The 14,692-nt window shown below is 37.9% G+C and overlaps 1 protein-coding gene across 1 annotated transcript; it reads left to right on the top strand.

The window, feature by feature from the left end:
* The first annotated feature begins 22 nt into the window (after positions 1 to 22).
* LOC307119801 (uncharacterized protein) lies at positions 23 to 12,583 on the top strand. The gene is made up of 7 exons (XM_079806352.1): positions 23 to 384; positions 1,447 to 1,491; positions 2,148 to 2,366; positions 2,444 to 2,716; positions 5,223 to 5,504; positions 9,883 to 10,122; positions 10,631 to 12,583. The coding sequence occupies exons 1-7, from the start codon at positions 354 to 356 to the stop codon at positions 11,191 to 11,193; spliced, it is 1,653 nt and encodes a 550-aa protein (XP_079662478.1). The 5' UTR covers positions 23 to 353; the 3' UTR covers positions 11,194 to 12,583.
* Positions 12,584 to 14,692: the final 2,109 nt, after the last annotated feature.

Here is a 14,692-nt window from a genome sequence, read left to right as displayed (position 1 = left end):
AATGCCTGATAATAACCAAATCGCACATTGAGAGCAACATTGCATTCTACAACACAAACACGCAGCTGAAATGAGCTGGTAAAAAACCCACAGCTGACTCAGCGTGACTGAAGGGTGTGGCGGCCGCTCTAATCACCAAAAGAGAAAGAAAAAAACATTGTCAGACTGAACGAAAAACTATGGAAACGTGCACACACACACACACACACACACATACTCAGCTGAGCTTGAATGCGATAGTGCTGATAAACCACTTTCGCCACTTCCCCAAATTTCTACAAGTGGCTCATCTTTCTGTCCTTTAAGTCATATTTCTCTTTCTGACCGACGGGCAGCGTGGCTCGGCTCCGCTGATGGACATGAGGTCTCTGCTTACACTGTCAGGTAAAAACACAAGAGTTTATGCAGCAGCATCTTATTGTCTGATTCTGTGTAATGGGATGTTCGGACAAATTCTTCAAGTAAGATGTTGAAGTTTAATTCAAATCAGACGGGAACGCAAATTATTTTATGCGCTTTGTTTGTCTGGTTAACATATTGGCATTAAATGATGATAAATGTACATTTCATTGCAAACTTGACAGAATTAATTATTTAATTATATGATTTTGGTGATGTTTTGTAACCTTGATTTGCATTGCACTGCCACAAACATTCTTTTTTTGTGATAAAGATATTTTGAAAGATATGGAAAAACTAACTTTTATAGCCAATTTTGTTTTGTTTCATTTATGATGCGCAATATCGGCATAACATTTCAAAATAAGTTCTGAAGGAAGTCACTAAAAGTATTAAATACCGATAAATAAATGAATGCTAAAAATTATACATAAACATGTATTTAAAGTCAGAGAATAAATATAATAAAATGCTTTTTCGCATTATTTTCTAATGTAATACTTTTCATAAATTACAAAATATTTATTTATATTTAAATTGCATATATACAATCATTCTAAAAAATGTATGAGGACTCTCCATAGGCGTAATGGTTTTTATACTGTACAAACTATATATTCTATCCACCCACACTAACTTTCAGCATTTTTACATTTTTCATAAAACAATCATTTAGTATGTTTATATTGCATCACATCAGCATGTCCTCATAATGTAGGTCAAACCACACACACACATATATATATACAGAAATGCATCATAACTTTGCCAATTATAATAACTGCGACGTTCGTGGATCAATAGTTCTGTGTTGGTAATTTTAATATTTATTTATTTTTCTGCGGGCAGACATGCAGTTGTTTAACACCTAAACATTTTTATTCCGATTGAGGTGTTTATATGGAGCATTTTCATTCGGATTGGACTTTTAAACCGATTACAGTGCTCCATGTAAACGCACCTACTGTCAAAGAAGCTGCAAATTAAAATGTGTAAGATGTAGCTTCTTAGTCCAGAAATAATCTGATTCATCTTTTTATCTCACAGTGTTGTTGGCTCTCATAAGAGAAGACAACGGGCAAAAACCAACAGGTAAATACACACATTTTCATCACTTCACCCAACCAGTATCCTGATGTTTCTAGTGTCATGTTTAAAATGTCTAACGTGTATGAAGTACCTCACTGAGGGCCATTTATAGTGTACAACCTTGTCCAAAGTAGTTTGTGTCCGGGTTCCTCGAGAAGGTCCAAGTAAACACCGCAGGGTGTGTCCGCTGAAGACCGAACAGCCTGACTCCTACATAATAATAAAACCCATCAGATCATTTTCTAAGATCTGCAGATCGTCCTGAGGAATCACAATGTTAGAAACCAGCAGCTCAAGTTTATTTTTAACAAGATCCTGATCACTTGTGACATATTTCACATCGATTAGGCAGTCTAAAACTCGGCAGAATACCTGAAAAAACTGTTAATTTATTTAAAGCAACAAAAAAATCTTACAAGAATCTGATAGAGCAAAAATTAAAAGGCATGCTTATAAAAAATGCATTAATTATGCACCTTTTACAGTTCATTTCAAACTTTTTCAATTACTCTAATTAATCTACTTGTTGAGTAGACAGCACCAAATCACCATGGTTTTCAATTATTGTCAATTAATAAATCAATCAATCCTATTTCACAATAGTAATCCACCTGGCATTACAGAAGACGTGTCTCTTGTGTCTGTTTTCCTTCTCTCAGTGTCTCTGCTGCCGAAGTACCCAGATGTGTTTGTTGGAGATGACGTCACTCTGATCTGTAATGGAGGGGGTGAACCGATAAAATGGTTCTTTAATGGAGATCAACAATCACATAATACATCTTTAATGCTTCTAACATCAGTGACATCCAAAAACAACGGGATGTATCAATGTGAGCGGGCCGGATCGAAGAGCGACCCGTACACACTCACTGTCCTGGGTATGAACACGACACTAAACATTCCCTCACGATCATCTGTTCCTCCTGCTGTTCATCATAATCTCTCTCTCTCTCAGAGCTGGAGCCTCACGCTCAGCTCTCTCCATCTGTAGGTGGCACTGTGGTGAGTAAAGGTGGAGGAAGAAACATGGAGCTGCAGGTGGAGGATGATCTGAAGGGCTGGAAGTGTTATGTGTTGCGGGGAGAGAGCGGCTCCAGACTACAACTCACTCGTGTTGAGACGGAGAAGAAAGCTGTTATGTTTGCAGAATTGAAAGAGGCAAAAAGAGCCACTTTCTGGTGCAAGAAGGACACACAACGAAGCAACGCAGTGACGCTGAAAATGACAGGTGACGCCTTCCTCCTTTTCCTGTTGTATTTCAGATCACCCGTGTAGTTAAAGAGATAACTCAGCCAAAAATACAAAATTCTGGTATTAAATATTCACTTTCATGAGATTACAAAACTGTTTTATTTGCTTTTTTCTGTGGAAGACAAAAGGCGATATTTTGAAGGATGTTTTGACTTTTTGTGTCCATTCAATGAAAGTCAATGAGGTCCAAAACAGCACCAGACTCCGCTGACTATAAATGTATGGACAAACAAACTCTGAGACATTGTGTGCTCCACAGAAGAACAAACATCTAAAAGAGTTTTACATTAATCATACGATTATCATAACATTAGTACACTCTAAAAAATGCTGGGTTAAAAATAACCCAAGTTGGTTTGAAAATGGACTAACCCAGCGATTGGGTTGTTTTAACCCAGCAATTGGGTTGTTTTAAGCAAATATTTACACCATGGTGTGATGGTGGGACAGTGGGTTAAACCATGGAACTGATACGCAGAAGGTTGCTGGTTCGATCCCAGCGGTCACCACCAGTGTGTCCTTGAGCAAGGCACTCTACTCCATGTTGCTCCAGAGGGATTGTCCCTGTATTAAGGGCACTGTAAGTCGCTTTGGATAAAAGTGTCTGCCAAATGCATAAATGTAAATTTAACCCAACCGCTGGGTTAAAACAACCCAATCGCTGAGTTAGTCCATTTTCAACCCAATCGCTGAGTTAGTCCATTTTCAACCCAACTTGGGTTATTTTTAACCCAGCATTTTTTCGAGTTTAATTCTGCTAAAACTGAGTGAAACACATTTGCAAAAGAATGAATATTACACATTATGACGCATTTGCAGTCCACTTCTCTATGCAGACTGCTGTCTTTCCTAAAAAAAACCGTTTCCGACCACAAGTTGTCAGCTAGTTCCCATCAGTCTTACTGGTCCTTAAACATGTTAAGCAAGTGATGTTAGAGTATATGGTTGCATGAGGGACTCATTCTAGAAAGCATTTGACTGGACAGAAATTTGAATACAGCTCGTCGTGCAACATCAGTAAATGAATTCAAAGCCATCTTTAATTTTAAAACAGAAGGTTGCTGGTTCGATCCCAGCGGTCACCACCAGTGTGTCCTTGAGCAAGGCACTTTACTCCATGTTCCTACAGGGGGATTGTCTCTGTATTAAAGGATTAGTTCACTTTTAAATAAACTTTTGCTGATAATTTCCTCACCCCCATGTCATCCAAGCTGTCCATGTCTTTCTTTCTGCAGTCAAAAAGAAATTAAGGTTTTGGATGAAAACAGTCCAGGGGTTTCCTCCATATAATGGACTTCAGTGGGCTCCAAACGGTTCAAGGTCCAAATGACAGTTTCAGTGCAGCTTCAAAGGGCTTTAAACAATACCAGACTATGAATAAGGGTCTTATCTAGCGAAACAATCAGTTTCTGCGAGAAACCGAGCAGTATTTATGCTATTATTTAACCTCCTTAACAGGAGAAACGCTCCGCCATTACTTCCGGCAAGTAAGGTAAAATTTGATCGTGGTCATAGATATATCGATAGTTGATGCCTCATTCTACTGATCCGTGCAGGCGCTAATGAGGCATCTATGTATACTTCTATGACCACGATCTAATTTGACCTTACTTGCCGGAAGTAATGGCGGAGCTCAGAGACGATCGCGTTTCTCCTGTTAAGAGGTAAAATAATATCATAAATACTGCTCGGTTTCTCGCAGAAACAGATCGTTTCGCTAGATAAGACCCTTATTCATCGTCTGGTGTCGTTTAAAGCCCTTTGAAGCTGCACTGAAACTGTCATTTGGACCTTGAACCGTTAGGAGCCCACCGAAGTCCATTATATGGAGAAAAACCCTGGACTGTTTTCATCCAAAACCTTCATTTCTTTTTGACTGCAGAAAGAAAGACATGGACAGCTTGGATGACATGGGGGTGAGTAAATTATCAGCAAAAGTTTATTTAAAAGTGAACTAATCCTTTAAGGGCACTGTAAGTCGCTTTGTATAAAAGCGTCTGCCAAATGCATAAATGTAAATGTAAATTTAACCCAACCGCTGGGTTAAAACAACCCAATCGCTGGGTTAGTCCATTTTCAACCCAACTTGGGTTATTTTTAACCCAGCATTTTTTAGAGTGTAATTCTGCTAAAACTGAGTGAAACACATTTGCAAAAGTATTACTATTACACATTTTGACGCATTTGCAGTCCACTTCTCTATGCAGACTGCTGTCTTTCCTAAAAAAAACTTTTCCGACCACAAGTTGTCAGCTAGTTCCCATCAGTCTTACTGGTGCAAGTGATGTTAGAGTATATGGTTGCATGAGGGACTCATTCTAGAAAGCATTTGACTGGACAGAAGTTTGAATACACCTCGTAGTGCAACATCAGTAAATGAATTCAAAGCCATCTTTAATTTGATGGGATCTTTAAATGAAGCATGAGTGTCTTGCAGCAGTGGGTGATGGATGTGCAGTCTGACCTGTCTCTCTGTCTCTCAGAGCTCAAGGTGATGTTGGAGCCTCCAGATGTTCCTGCACTGATGGGGGAGCGTGTGGCTCTCAGGTGTGCAGTCTGGGGTGGAGGGAAAGTGAAAACAGCTAAGTTCTATAGGAATCAAAAGCTAATCAAAACCATAACAGAAGACACATACATCATCGACAAAGCCACACAAGATCATACCGGATTGTACAGCTGCCACGCCACCTTCAGGTACAGCCACATCAGTGCAGAGGCTGCCGAGCAGAAAGGAGATTCTGATACCCAGGAGTTAAAAGTTATAGGTAAACACTACAATAACTGCCTTACCTGACCGCTTCATTTATAGAGGGTATGCACGTGACTTCACAGACGGCTGGAGTGACTGCGGTTACGCCCACTGAGTGGCAAAAAGACTGCATTGGTCACAAACACAAAAAACTCATCTAAAGCGGGAAAGAGCTTTGAGATATAACATTGATCGCCGGGATTTAGTCCTACCTATATTGTATTTATATATAAAGCATTCAAATTTTCTTTTCCCCGGCGTTGAAATCACTCACATATAAATGTCAGGAAACACAATTAAATATATATCCATGACTCACTGGATCTTTGGGTAGTTGTAAGGAACACTATATCAAGTCCAATCTTTATTTTAAACTGATAATTGTTTGTTTTACTCGCGTTTTCGCAGTTTAAATCTATTCATGCAGCAGATCTTCTGCCACTCAGTCCGGCTGACATCAGTGTATACTCTCTATTAGAGATGTTAACGATTAATCGACGATCGATTAATAGTCGATAATACATTGAATCAATAAAACGTATCGATCATCATTTAAGCAGGGTCATGCTGCTCAACTGCGAAACGTGCAGCAGACACAAGGATAAATTAAGCGAGGGTGCCGGAGTTATGTTTGGGACCATTTTACAACCCCAAATCAGAAAAAGTTGGGACAGTATGGAAAACGCAAAAAAAAAAAAAATGAAGTGATTTCTAAATTTACTTTGACTTGTACTTCATTGCAGACAATATGAATACAAAATATTTCATGTTTTGTCTGGTCAACTTCATGTCATTTGTAAATATGCATCCTTTCCTGTCATTCAGACCTGAAACACATTTCAAAAAAAGTTGGGACAGGAGCAATTTAGGGCTAGTAATGAGGTAAAATGGTTAAATAATGATGTGATTTGAAACAGGTGATGTCAACAGGTGATTGTAATTATGATTTGGTACAAAAGCAGCATCCAAGAAAGGTCTAATCCTTTAGGAGCAAAGATGGGCCGAGGATCGCCAGTTTGCCAACAAATACGTGAGAAAATTATTGAAATGTTTAAAAACAATGTTCCTCAAAGAAAGATAGGAAGAGATTTGGATATTTCACATTCAACAGTGCATAACATAATTAAAAGATTCAAGGAATCTGGAGGAATTTCAGTGCGTAAAGGACAAGGGCGCAAGCCTAAGCTGAACAACCGTGATCTCCGATCCCTCAGGCGGCACTGCATCAAGAATCGTCATTCATCTATAAGCGATATCACCACATGGGCTCAGGACTACTTTGGCAAACCTTTGTCAAGTACCACAAGACGTAGTTACATCCACAAATGCCAGTTGAAACTGTCCTGTGCCAAAAGGAAGCCCTATGTTAACAGTGTCCAGAAGCGCCGTCGACTTCTCTGGGCTCGGAGGCATCTGGGATGGACCATCACACAGTGGAAACGTGTACTGTGGTCAGATGAAGCAGTATTTCAGGTATTTTTTGGGAGGAATGGACGCTGTGCGCTCTGGACCAAAGAAGAAAAGGATCATCCAGACTGTTACCAGCAACAAGTCCAAAAGCCAGGGTCTGTCATGGTATGGGGTTGTGTCAGGGCCCTTGGCAAAGGTAACTTGCACTTCTGTGAAGGCACCATTAATGCTGTAAAGTACATAGAGATTTTGGAGCATAATATGCTGCCTTCAAGAAGACATCTTTTCCAGGGACGTCCATGCATATTTCAAAAAGACAATGCAAAACCACATTCTGCACACATTACAAAGTCCTGGCTGCGGAGGAAGAGGGTACGGGTACTTGACTGGCCTGCCTGCAGTCCCGACCTGTCTCCAATAGAGAATGTGTGGCTAGACATGTGCCGGTAAACGGTAATACAATATACCGCAATAATGAACATGCACAATATTGTTATCGTGGGCACTTCAAAATACCGTGAATAATTATTTATTACGAATTATTCAGATTTTTAGAATTAATTTTAAGAATACTTTACCCATCAACCGTTTAAAATGAAAAACACGTCAAAGAGGAACGCGCACTGATGTAAATAGACCGTGCATGAGCCGAGCACATGGCGGAATGAGGAGACACGCTGAAGTGCACATTCATTCTTCGACAGCAGAGGGCGCTGACGCAACAGCAGAAATGCAGCCGTTTCTCCAGTAATCACATAACCTAATACATAATACATAATACTTAAAGACTTAAGGCTATTCATTTTCAAACTTGCATTTTATATTTTAATCTGGACTAAATTACATGCCCTTGAATATGTTCTGACTGTTGTTCAATCACACACTTTACAAGGCTCCAGTATTTAACATTAGTTCCTTCATTAACAAACTGACAATGAAAAATACTTCTAAAGAATGAATTAATCTTAGTTAAATGTACATTTCAGCATACCTATTGTTCTTTATAATTCTTTTGCACTTTAATCTGTTTTAAATATTTGTTTACTTTATACATTTTTGTGTATTGCTTTATTGTATTTAAATGTTTGGTTCTTTTGTTATAAGAAAGTGATTTAACCTGTTATAGTATGACAACACTTTTTTTGCAACTTATTTCAATATCGTGATAATACCGTATACCGTGATAAAAGCTTCAGCAATTAATCGCAACATGAAAATTTGATACCGGCACATGCCTATGTGTGGCGCATTTTGAAGCGCAAAATGCGACAACGAAGACCCCGTACTGTTGCCCACCTTAAGACTTGTTTGCAGGAAGAATGGGACAAAATTACACCTGAAACACTTCATCACTTGGTGTCTTCAGTCCCTAAACGTCTTTTAAGTGTTGTGAAAAGGAATGGCAACATTACAAAGTGGTAAATGCTTTACCGTCCCAACTTTTTTTGAAATGTGTTGCAGGTCTGAATGACAGGAAAGGATGCATATTTACAAATGACATGAAGTTGACCAGACAAAACATGAAATATTTTGTGTTCATATTGTCTGCAATGAAATACAAGTCAAAGTATATTTAGAAATCACTTCTTTTTTTTTTTTTTTTTGCGTTTTCCATACTGTCCCAACTTTTTCTGATTTGGGGTTGTACAACTTACATGTGCATTCACAGCCTTTTGTTTTGTGCAAATGTAAGTTGTAGTATTGTGTTTATTTTGCGTAAGCCTATATATATATATATGATTTCTCATATGTAGGATGCATTTGGTTAAGAATTAACGCGGTGATCCGCTTCAGCACATGCAGCTCAAACAGCAATGCATGACTAATAATAACTATGATTGGGACTGTCCTATTACATAACATTAATGGGAACACTCTTTTAATAAACGGCTGTGAATTCATTGGGTTTAGTTGCCGTGTGCAGCGCGTTGTTCCAGGAAGAGTGTGAAATTAAGTGTTATGTTCATTATGTTGAAATTATGTGTAATTATTATTATTATTATGCACCGATAGCGATACCAGTTTCCAAGCTCATGTACTTGAATTAATAAAAATACCCCCGTTACCAAAGACCAATAACTGACAGAAGCAGACACAATGTCAGCCTCAGGGGTGTGGAAATACTTCAAAATTAATGACAACAACCCACACATTGCGAACTGCATGCTTTTTTTAATTTTTATTATGACAATGGCAATTATGCCCTTTTAAGGTTATTGGACACTGAAGTTTGTGATAAGCACATAAAAATATAGCTTTTTTCATGCGAAAAATAATAAAGTAATAATAAAGAAGCTATCCTAATTTCATTAGTCTCACTGTGTTGTGCTTGGGGAAACTGCCACATCACCGAGAAAAGAAAAAAGAAAAGAGAAAATAAATTAATAAATGTATCGGCTTTCGGCGAGTACCAGAAAAAAAATGATCAGTACTTGTACTCAGTCCTTAAAAAATGAATGATAATAATAATGATGATGAAAATAATATAATATAACACATGATAATACATTAAAGCACAAGATTTATAAACTAGTATACACATTATATATGTATAATGATAACAGTTAATAGCGAGATAATAGTTCACTGTTTGCGAGTAAGATAAAGTAAGCTAAAATAATAAAAGCAACCCAGATATTTCTCTTTCGTTGTTTTCACTGACTGCACGCAAAAGCAAGCACACCGCTTCACGTTTTTAAAGCAAGCACACCGCTTCACCAGCATAGCCCGATTAATGAACAAATGACTCAATAATGAGTCAGTTCTTTTAATAAATCCGTCAGAACGACTCGCACATTATCATTTTGAAACAGTCTAACGAATTACTCACTGAATCTGCGGCTTATGTATTTGTCAGATGCTTTTATCCTAATCAGGTGCGCATTCACTGGGAATTTAACCCATGAACTTCGCTAACGTTTTTAATACCAACTGAGTTACAGGAACAACCACTGAATGAAGTCATATTTGTGTGTGTGGCACAGGTGGACCTCCTGCTACTACAGTGAATTCAACGTCTCCTAATAGTCTGCGGTGTTCCTGCAGTCACTGTCCTGTCGACTGCACGTCCTACCGCTGGTATCACACACCCCACAACTCATTTGTACGCCAAACACTAGCTGAAATCACAGAGGATATTACCATCGAGGAAGTAGGACGGTACAGCTGCCGGAAGGACTGTGGGAAAGGTTTCTCCCGTTTCAGCAACATTTACATCTACAAAGGTAATCAAACACACACATACACACTCCTTAGACACTCACTCCTTGTCCATAAGCCAGTTTTAGTATCATTCAAATTATGTTGTAGCTTTTATTATTCATATTTTAAATTGGTTTTTAGGTTTATATTTATATTTTATTTAAATGTTAAAGTTTTAGTAATTTTATAGTGTTTTTCTCATTTTTAAAATGTTGCTTTGGCAACTTATTGAAATACGTTTTTTACATTTTAATTTCAGTTGACATTTATTAAGTTAATAACTTTATTTTTAAAAGGGACGAGTTTAAATTATTTTCTGTGGTAATCAACTGCAGAAACGGTTCTCAAAGCGTCTGCGACACCTAAAAGTTTCACACCAAAACAGACGCACGCAGAGCTGTGTGAACACTTTCGTTTTCCGTGTACTGGTGTATAAATTGATGCACTATTCTTTCACTTCTCACTTCACGATTGTGCACTTGTCATATGTTTTATTTTAGCATGAAAATGTCTCTTCTCTCTTTCTTGTAGACAAACCAGTGCCATCGTCTGGAAATGGCATCATGGTGGCTGGAATTCTGTTGGTCGTCGGGGTGTTGATCGTGGTGGTGCTGGTCGCGTTGAAGCGCAGAAGAAGTGGAGCAAACAGTGTTCAGGCGACCGCACGGGATAAAGACAAAACGACAGGTGGAGACTATGAGCAAATCCAACTCACCGATCAGGCGGTTTACCACACACTAGGTGAGGGTACGGATAAGGACAAGGTCGGGGCAGAGGGGGGTTACGAAGCCCTAAAAAAGAGGCAGGAGGAGGCGGTGTACCACACACTAGGAGCTGAAGGTGGTCAAGGTCAGGGTGAAGGTCAGGGCGAAGGTCAAGGTGGGTACGAGGCTCTTAAGGGCGTGAAAGCCGAGGTGTACCAAACACTGAGTTCAGCCGACTCAAAAACACCAGCAGGAGAATCAGAGGGAAAGTATGAGCAGCTTCCTCAGAAAGACAAAGATAATGAGGCCGTGACAGTAGAAGAAAATCCATATGAAGAACTGAAGGCCGGACAACAGGATAAGAAAGAGATGAGCAAAGAGAAAGAATGAAGGAACCATCACAATAATGTTAACCAATAGTCAAATGGCTAATTAGTTTGAAAGCTTGTTCCACCCAGGAATAAACCCTTTTAAAGGATAATCGCGACTTTTTATCTATCTATATAAACTCGCAATTGACCGTTCGCAAAGACCCCTTTTGTCCACCAAAGTGTTTTTTCACGCTACTGGCTGGCGTATTCAATTGTTTTTAATGGGAGCGCCGCGTTTTTAGAGCGTCATGAGCGTAACGAGGCGCTGAGCGAGTATCTCAGCGTTTTTTTAATGGTCGCAGAGAGTTGAAGAATGTTCAACTTTAAAACATAAAACGTAGCGCTCATCACTGTCACTTTTCACCCAGCCATCCAATCACAGTGGAGGAGGGGCGGGACAAATACAACACCGACCAACTGCAACTTTCTGCTTGTACAACGTCAACTGATGAAAACAAGCAGCATATTAATTTAAAACAAGAGCCAGAGCAAAATACTTTACATTGTATCTGCATTTTTATATAGAATCAATACAGAAACAAACTATCTGTGAAATGAGATGCTAGTAACACTTCCGCGGATATTCCTTATCATAACCAGAAAAGAAAAGAAAAGAAAAGAAAAGAAAAACGCTGCCAAAACGCTCAAGTGCCCACAGCGAGATGTTTTCAGCTGGCTAAAAACGCTTTGGTGGACACGCGGCCTTTCGTAAATCTACGAACTCTCCTGACTGCTTTGTCGGACAAAATGGCGGATTCGGCAGATTATGATTGGTCAGATCGTCTGTCAATCAAACTCACAGCAAAGGGTGAATTGCGAGTTATATCCACTGATCTATAGAGAATTAATTTAAATAGATCAGTGGTTATACCAAAGTCTCTTTAACAATAGTATACATGTATATAAAGTCTTTGGTTATATAGTCCAATTCTGAGGGGGACATTTTTTTTTCTCAGAATTGCGAGCTCATATCTCGCAATTGCGCGTTATGAAGCCAGAATTGCAAGATATAAACTCGCAATTCTGAGAAAAAAACTTGTTTTGTTTGTTTTTACAATTACCTTTTTTATTTTGTATTCTTTTCTTGTCTTTGTATTTTCTGTGGCGGAAACAAGTTGCCATAAATTAGTCATTGACGGTAATAACTTTGCCAGTTAATTGAATGCAGGGATACTCAACCCCAAAATTTTAAATAATTTACTCACTTTAATGTTGTCCCAGAAGTATAGCTTTCTTTCTTCAGAGGAACATGACGACTTTAAGAAAAACAAGTCCATGGGACCTCCAAATCTGACCCTTCAAAAACTACAAAGTAAACACGGCGGTGGTCCAAACGACGCCAGCTGATGAATCAATGTCTTCCGACACGAACGATAGGCGTCTGAGAAGTTTTTTTTTTTACTTTTAAACTAATATTTAACTAATAAATAGCACACAGTCATAGCACGTTGTGCAAGTAGTGCCGCGAAAACACGCCGACCGTTACTTCTTTTCTGGGGTGGGATATCTTTTTAATACAATGGAGGTAATAAAAATAAAATGTATTGAACACAGAATGATACATGAAGATGCTCTTGAGACTGAAGGTGACTTTTAACCTCCACTTTCCAGTCAAAAACCTTCTCAAAAGTTTTTTTTTTAATTCATTTTTCTTTTCTTTTTTTATTGAACAGAACTCAAGTACAAACATTTATGGCATACTTCAATAATCATACAAATAAAAATAAAAAATAAAAATAATAGAAAAAAAGGGGGGGTGAGGGACCTGACCTATTCTAGTAATATAAAGTCCACTTCCTCAAAAGTGTGTTTCAGAAAATCCCAGACAATCCGCTGCAAACTCAGAGATGGAATGAAACCATAAGGTCCTTGCACACTGAGCCGATAAAATAAATATATAATATGAAAACACAAGCATATAAATATACAGTTAACACAGCAAACAAGATTACAGTTACATCCACATTCACTGTTTTAGACATTATCCTATAGGCCAACGCAACTGTATAACAGGAGGAATTGTATATAAGTTAGTTTTGTGCAATAAAGCTGAAGGATTGAAAGCACTGAAATGTAAAGTCTGTAAATGTAAATAGGCCCAATGAATAAGCATTATATAGATTCACCTTAGGCAATTATACTAACAAATAACAGAATCAGTTATTGTGAAAATCTGTGTGAAGTTTTAGTTATTGATTGTACAGTTTATGCTATTAAAGTTTATCTGTGGTGTTGAAGAGCATTAACACATTATAAGCAAATGTGCCAAATTCTGAGCTTTTTAATAATTACACTGGTTTAACAATAAATGTATTAGCCTATATAAGCAATGATATTTCAAGAAATTAGCTTCATAAATGCATTTGGATTATATCCCTCTATCATCATGTTTATTGTCAGATCTTAATTATAGTTTTACTAGATCTTAATTTTGTTTTTCATGCACGTTGTTTTGTATGTTGTTTTTATACATTTATATTAAAAAGCATTTTATGTTTCATTGAAAATGTATATCAAAAATGACCACAGCTGTATAACAATGTGATTTATGCAATAATAAACTTGTATTGCAATACAACTGTAGTTCAGTGTTTCTCCACTAAAGGGCAAACTGGTGCCATTAGCAAATTTAAGTTTGTCAGCCACAAGAGGTCACTGCAGGATTGATTTGGTTTCCTGGTTTCAGTCACTGGTTACACATTTTGATTCTTCCAGTGATTACTGTGAATAAACTAAGCCATGGTCAGTTTTCTCTGGTGTAACCTGATACGGATTCATTGCTTTTTCCTGACTATAGAAGCTACTCGCTGACGTCTGCATATTTAGTTTGAGCATCATTTATGGATCACAGAAACTGATCCCTTCATAACTGCACTTCTGATGCATTACCACCACAATAACACACCAGAAATGATCAATGTGGCTCCCAAATATAGCTCAAGAACTCTCTGTAAAAACACATTCACAAAAATATTATTATAATTTTCTAATAACCATTAACTATTTAATATACATTAAATAATGCATGTATAAATATAATTAATTTATATTATAAATAATCATATAGCAGTAGTTCTAAGCCCTTAAAGGTGCTGTATGTAGGAAAAGCAGCTAGTGGTTGAAATGGGAACTGCAGTCCAAATTCAAAATATTGTTTGCTCCGCCCCCTCCTGGTTGCCAGTTTGAGGACAAAAGGAAGGAGCGTAATTGACAATGGAAGGCGAGAAGACTTACACACACTGTAAGTTGATGAGTTGATTTATCCGTGTTTTAATATGTTCTCATTCATAGAGATTTTTATATGGATGCCAAGGCTTTTTAGGTCGGGTAGAGTCTGTGATCTCGGGTTGTTTTAAGCAAATATTTAACCCAACTGCTGGGTTAAAACAAGCCAATTGCTGTGTTTTTCCATTTTCAACCCAACCTGGGTTGTTTTTAACCCAGCACTTTGTAAAATAACGTATTAGCATTGTTTTTCAGAGAAACGAGTATGTGAACTCAGCATGTTTCCTAAATAT

This window comes from Gobio gobio (assembly GCF_949357685.1).
Source record: "Gobio gobio genome assembly, chromosome: 23".
NCBI classification, from domain to species: domain Eukaryota; kingdom Metazoa; phylum Chordata; class Actinopteri; order Cypriniformes; family Gobionidae; genus Gobio; species Gobio gobio.
Note: the sequence above shows the minus strand (reverse complement) of the source record. Positions and strands in the feature narration are given on the sequence as shown.

Coding starts and splice junctions, on each gene's coding strand:
- LOC307119801 (XM_079806352.1), top strand. CDS start 354: ATGGACATGAGGTCTCTGCTTACACTGTCAG. Junction 385..1,446: donor GTCTCTGCTTACACTGTCAG/GTAAAAACACAA, acceptor TTTATCTCACAG/TGTTGTTGGCTCTCATAAGA. Junction 5,505..9,882: donor CCAGGAGTTAAAAGTTATAG/GTAAACACTACA, acceptor TGTGTGGCACAG/GTGGACCTCCTGCTACTACA.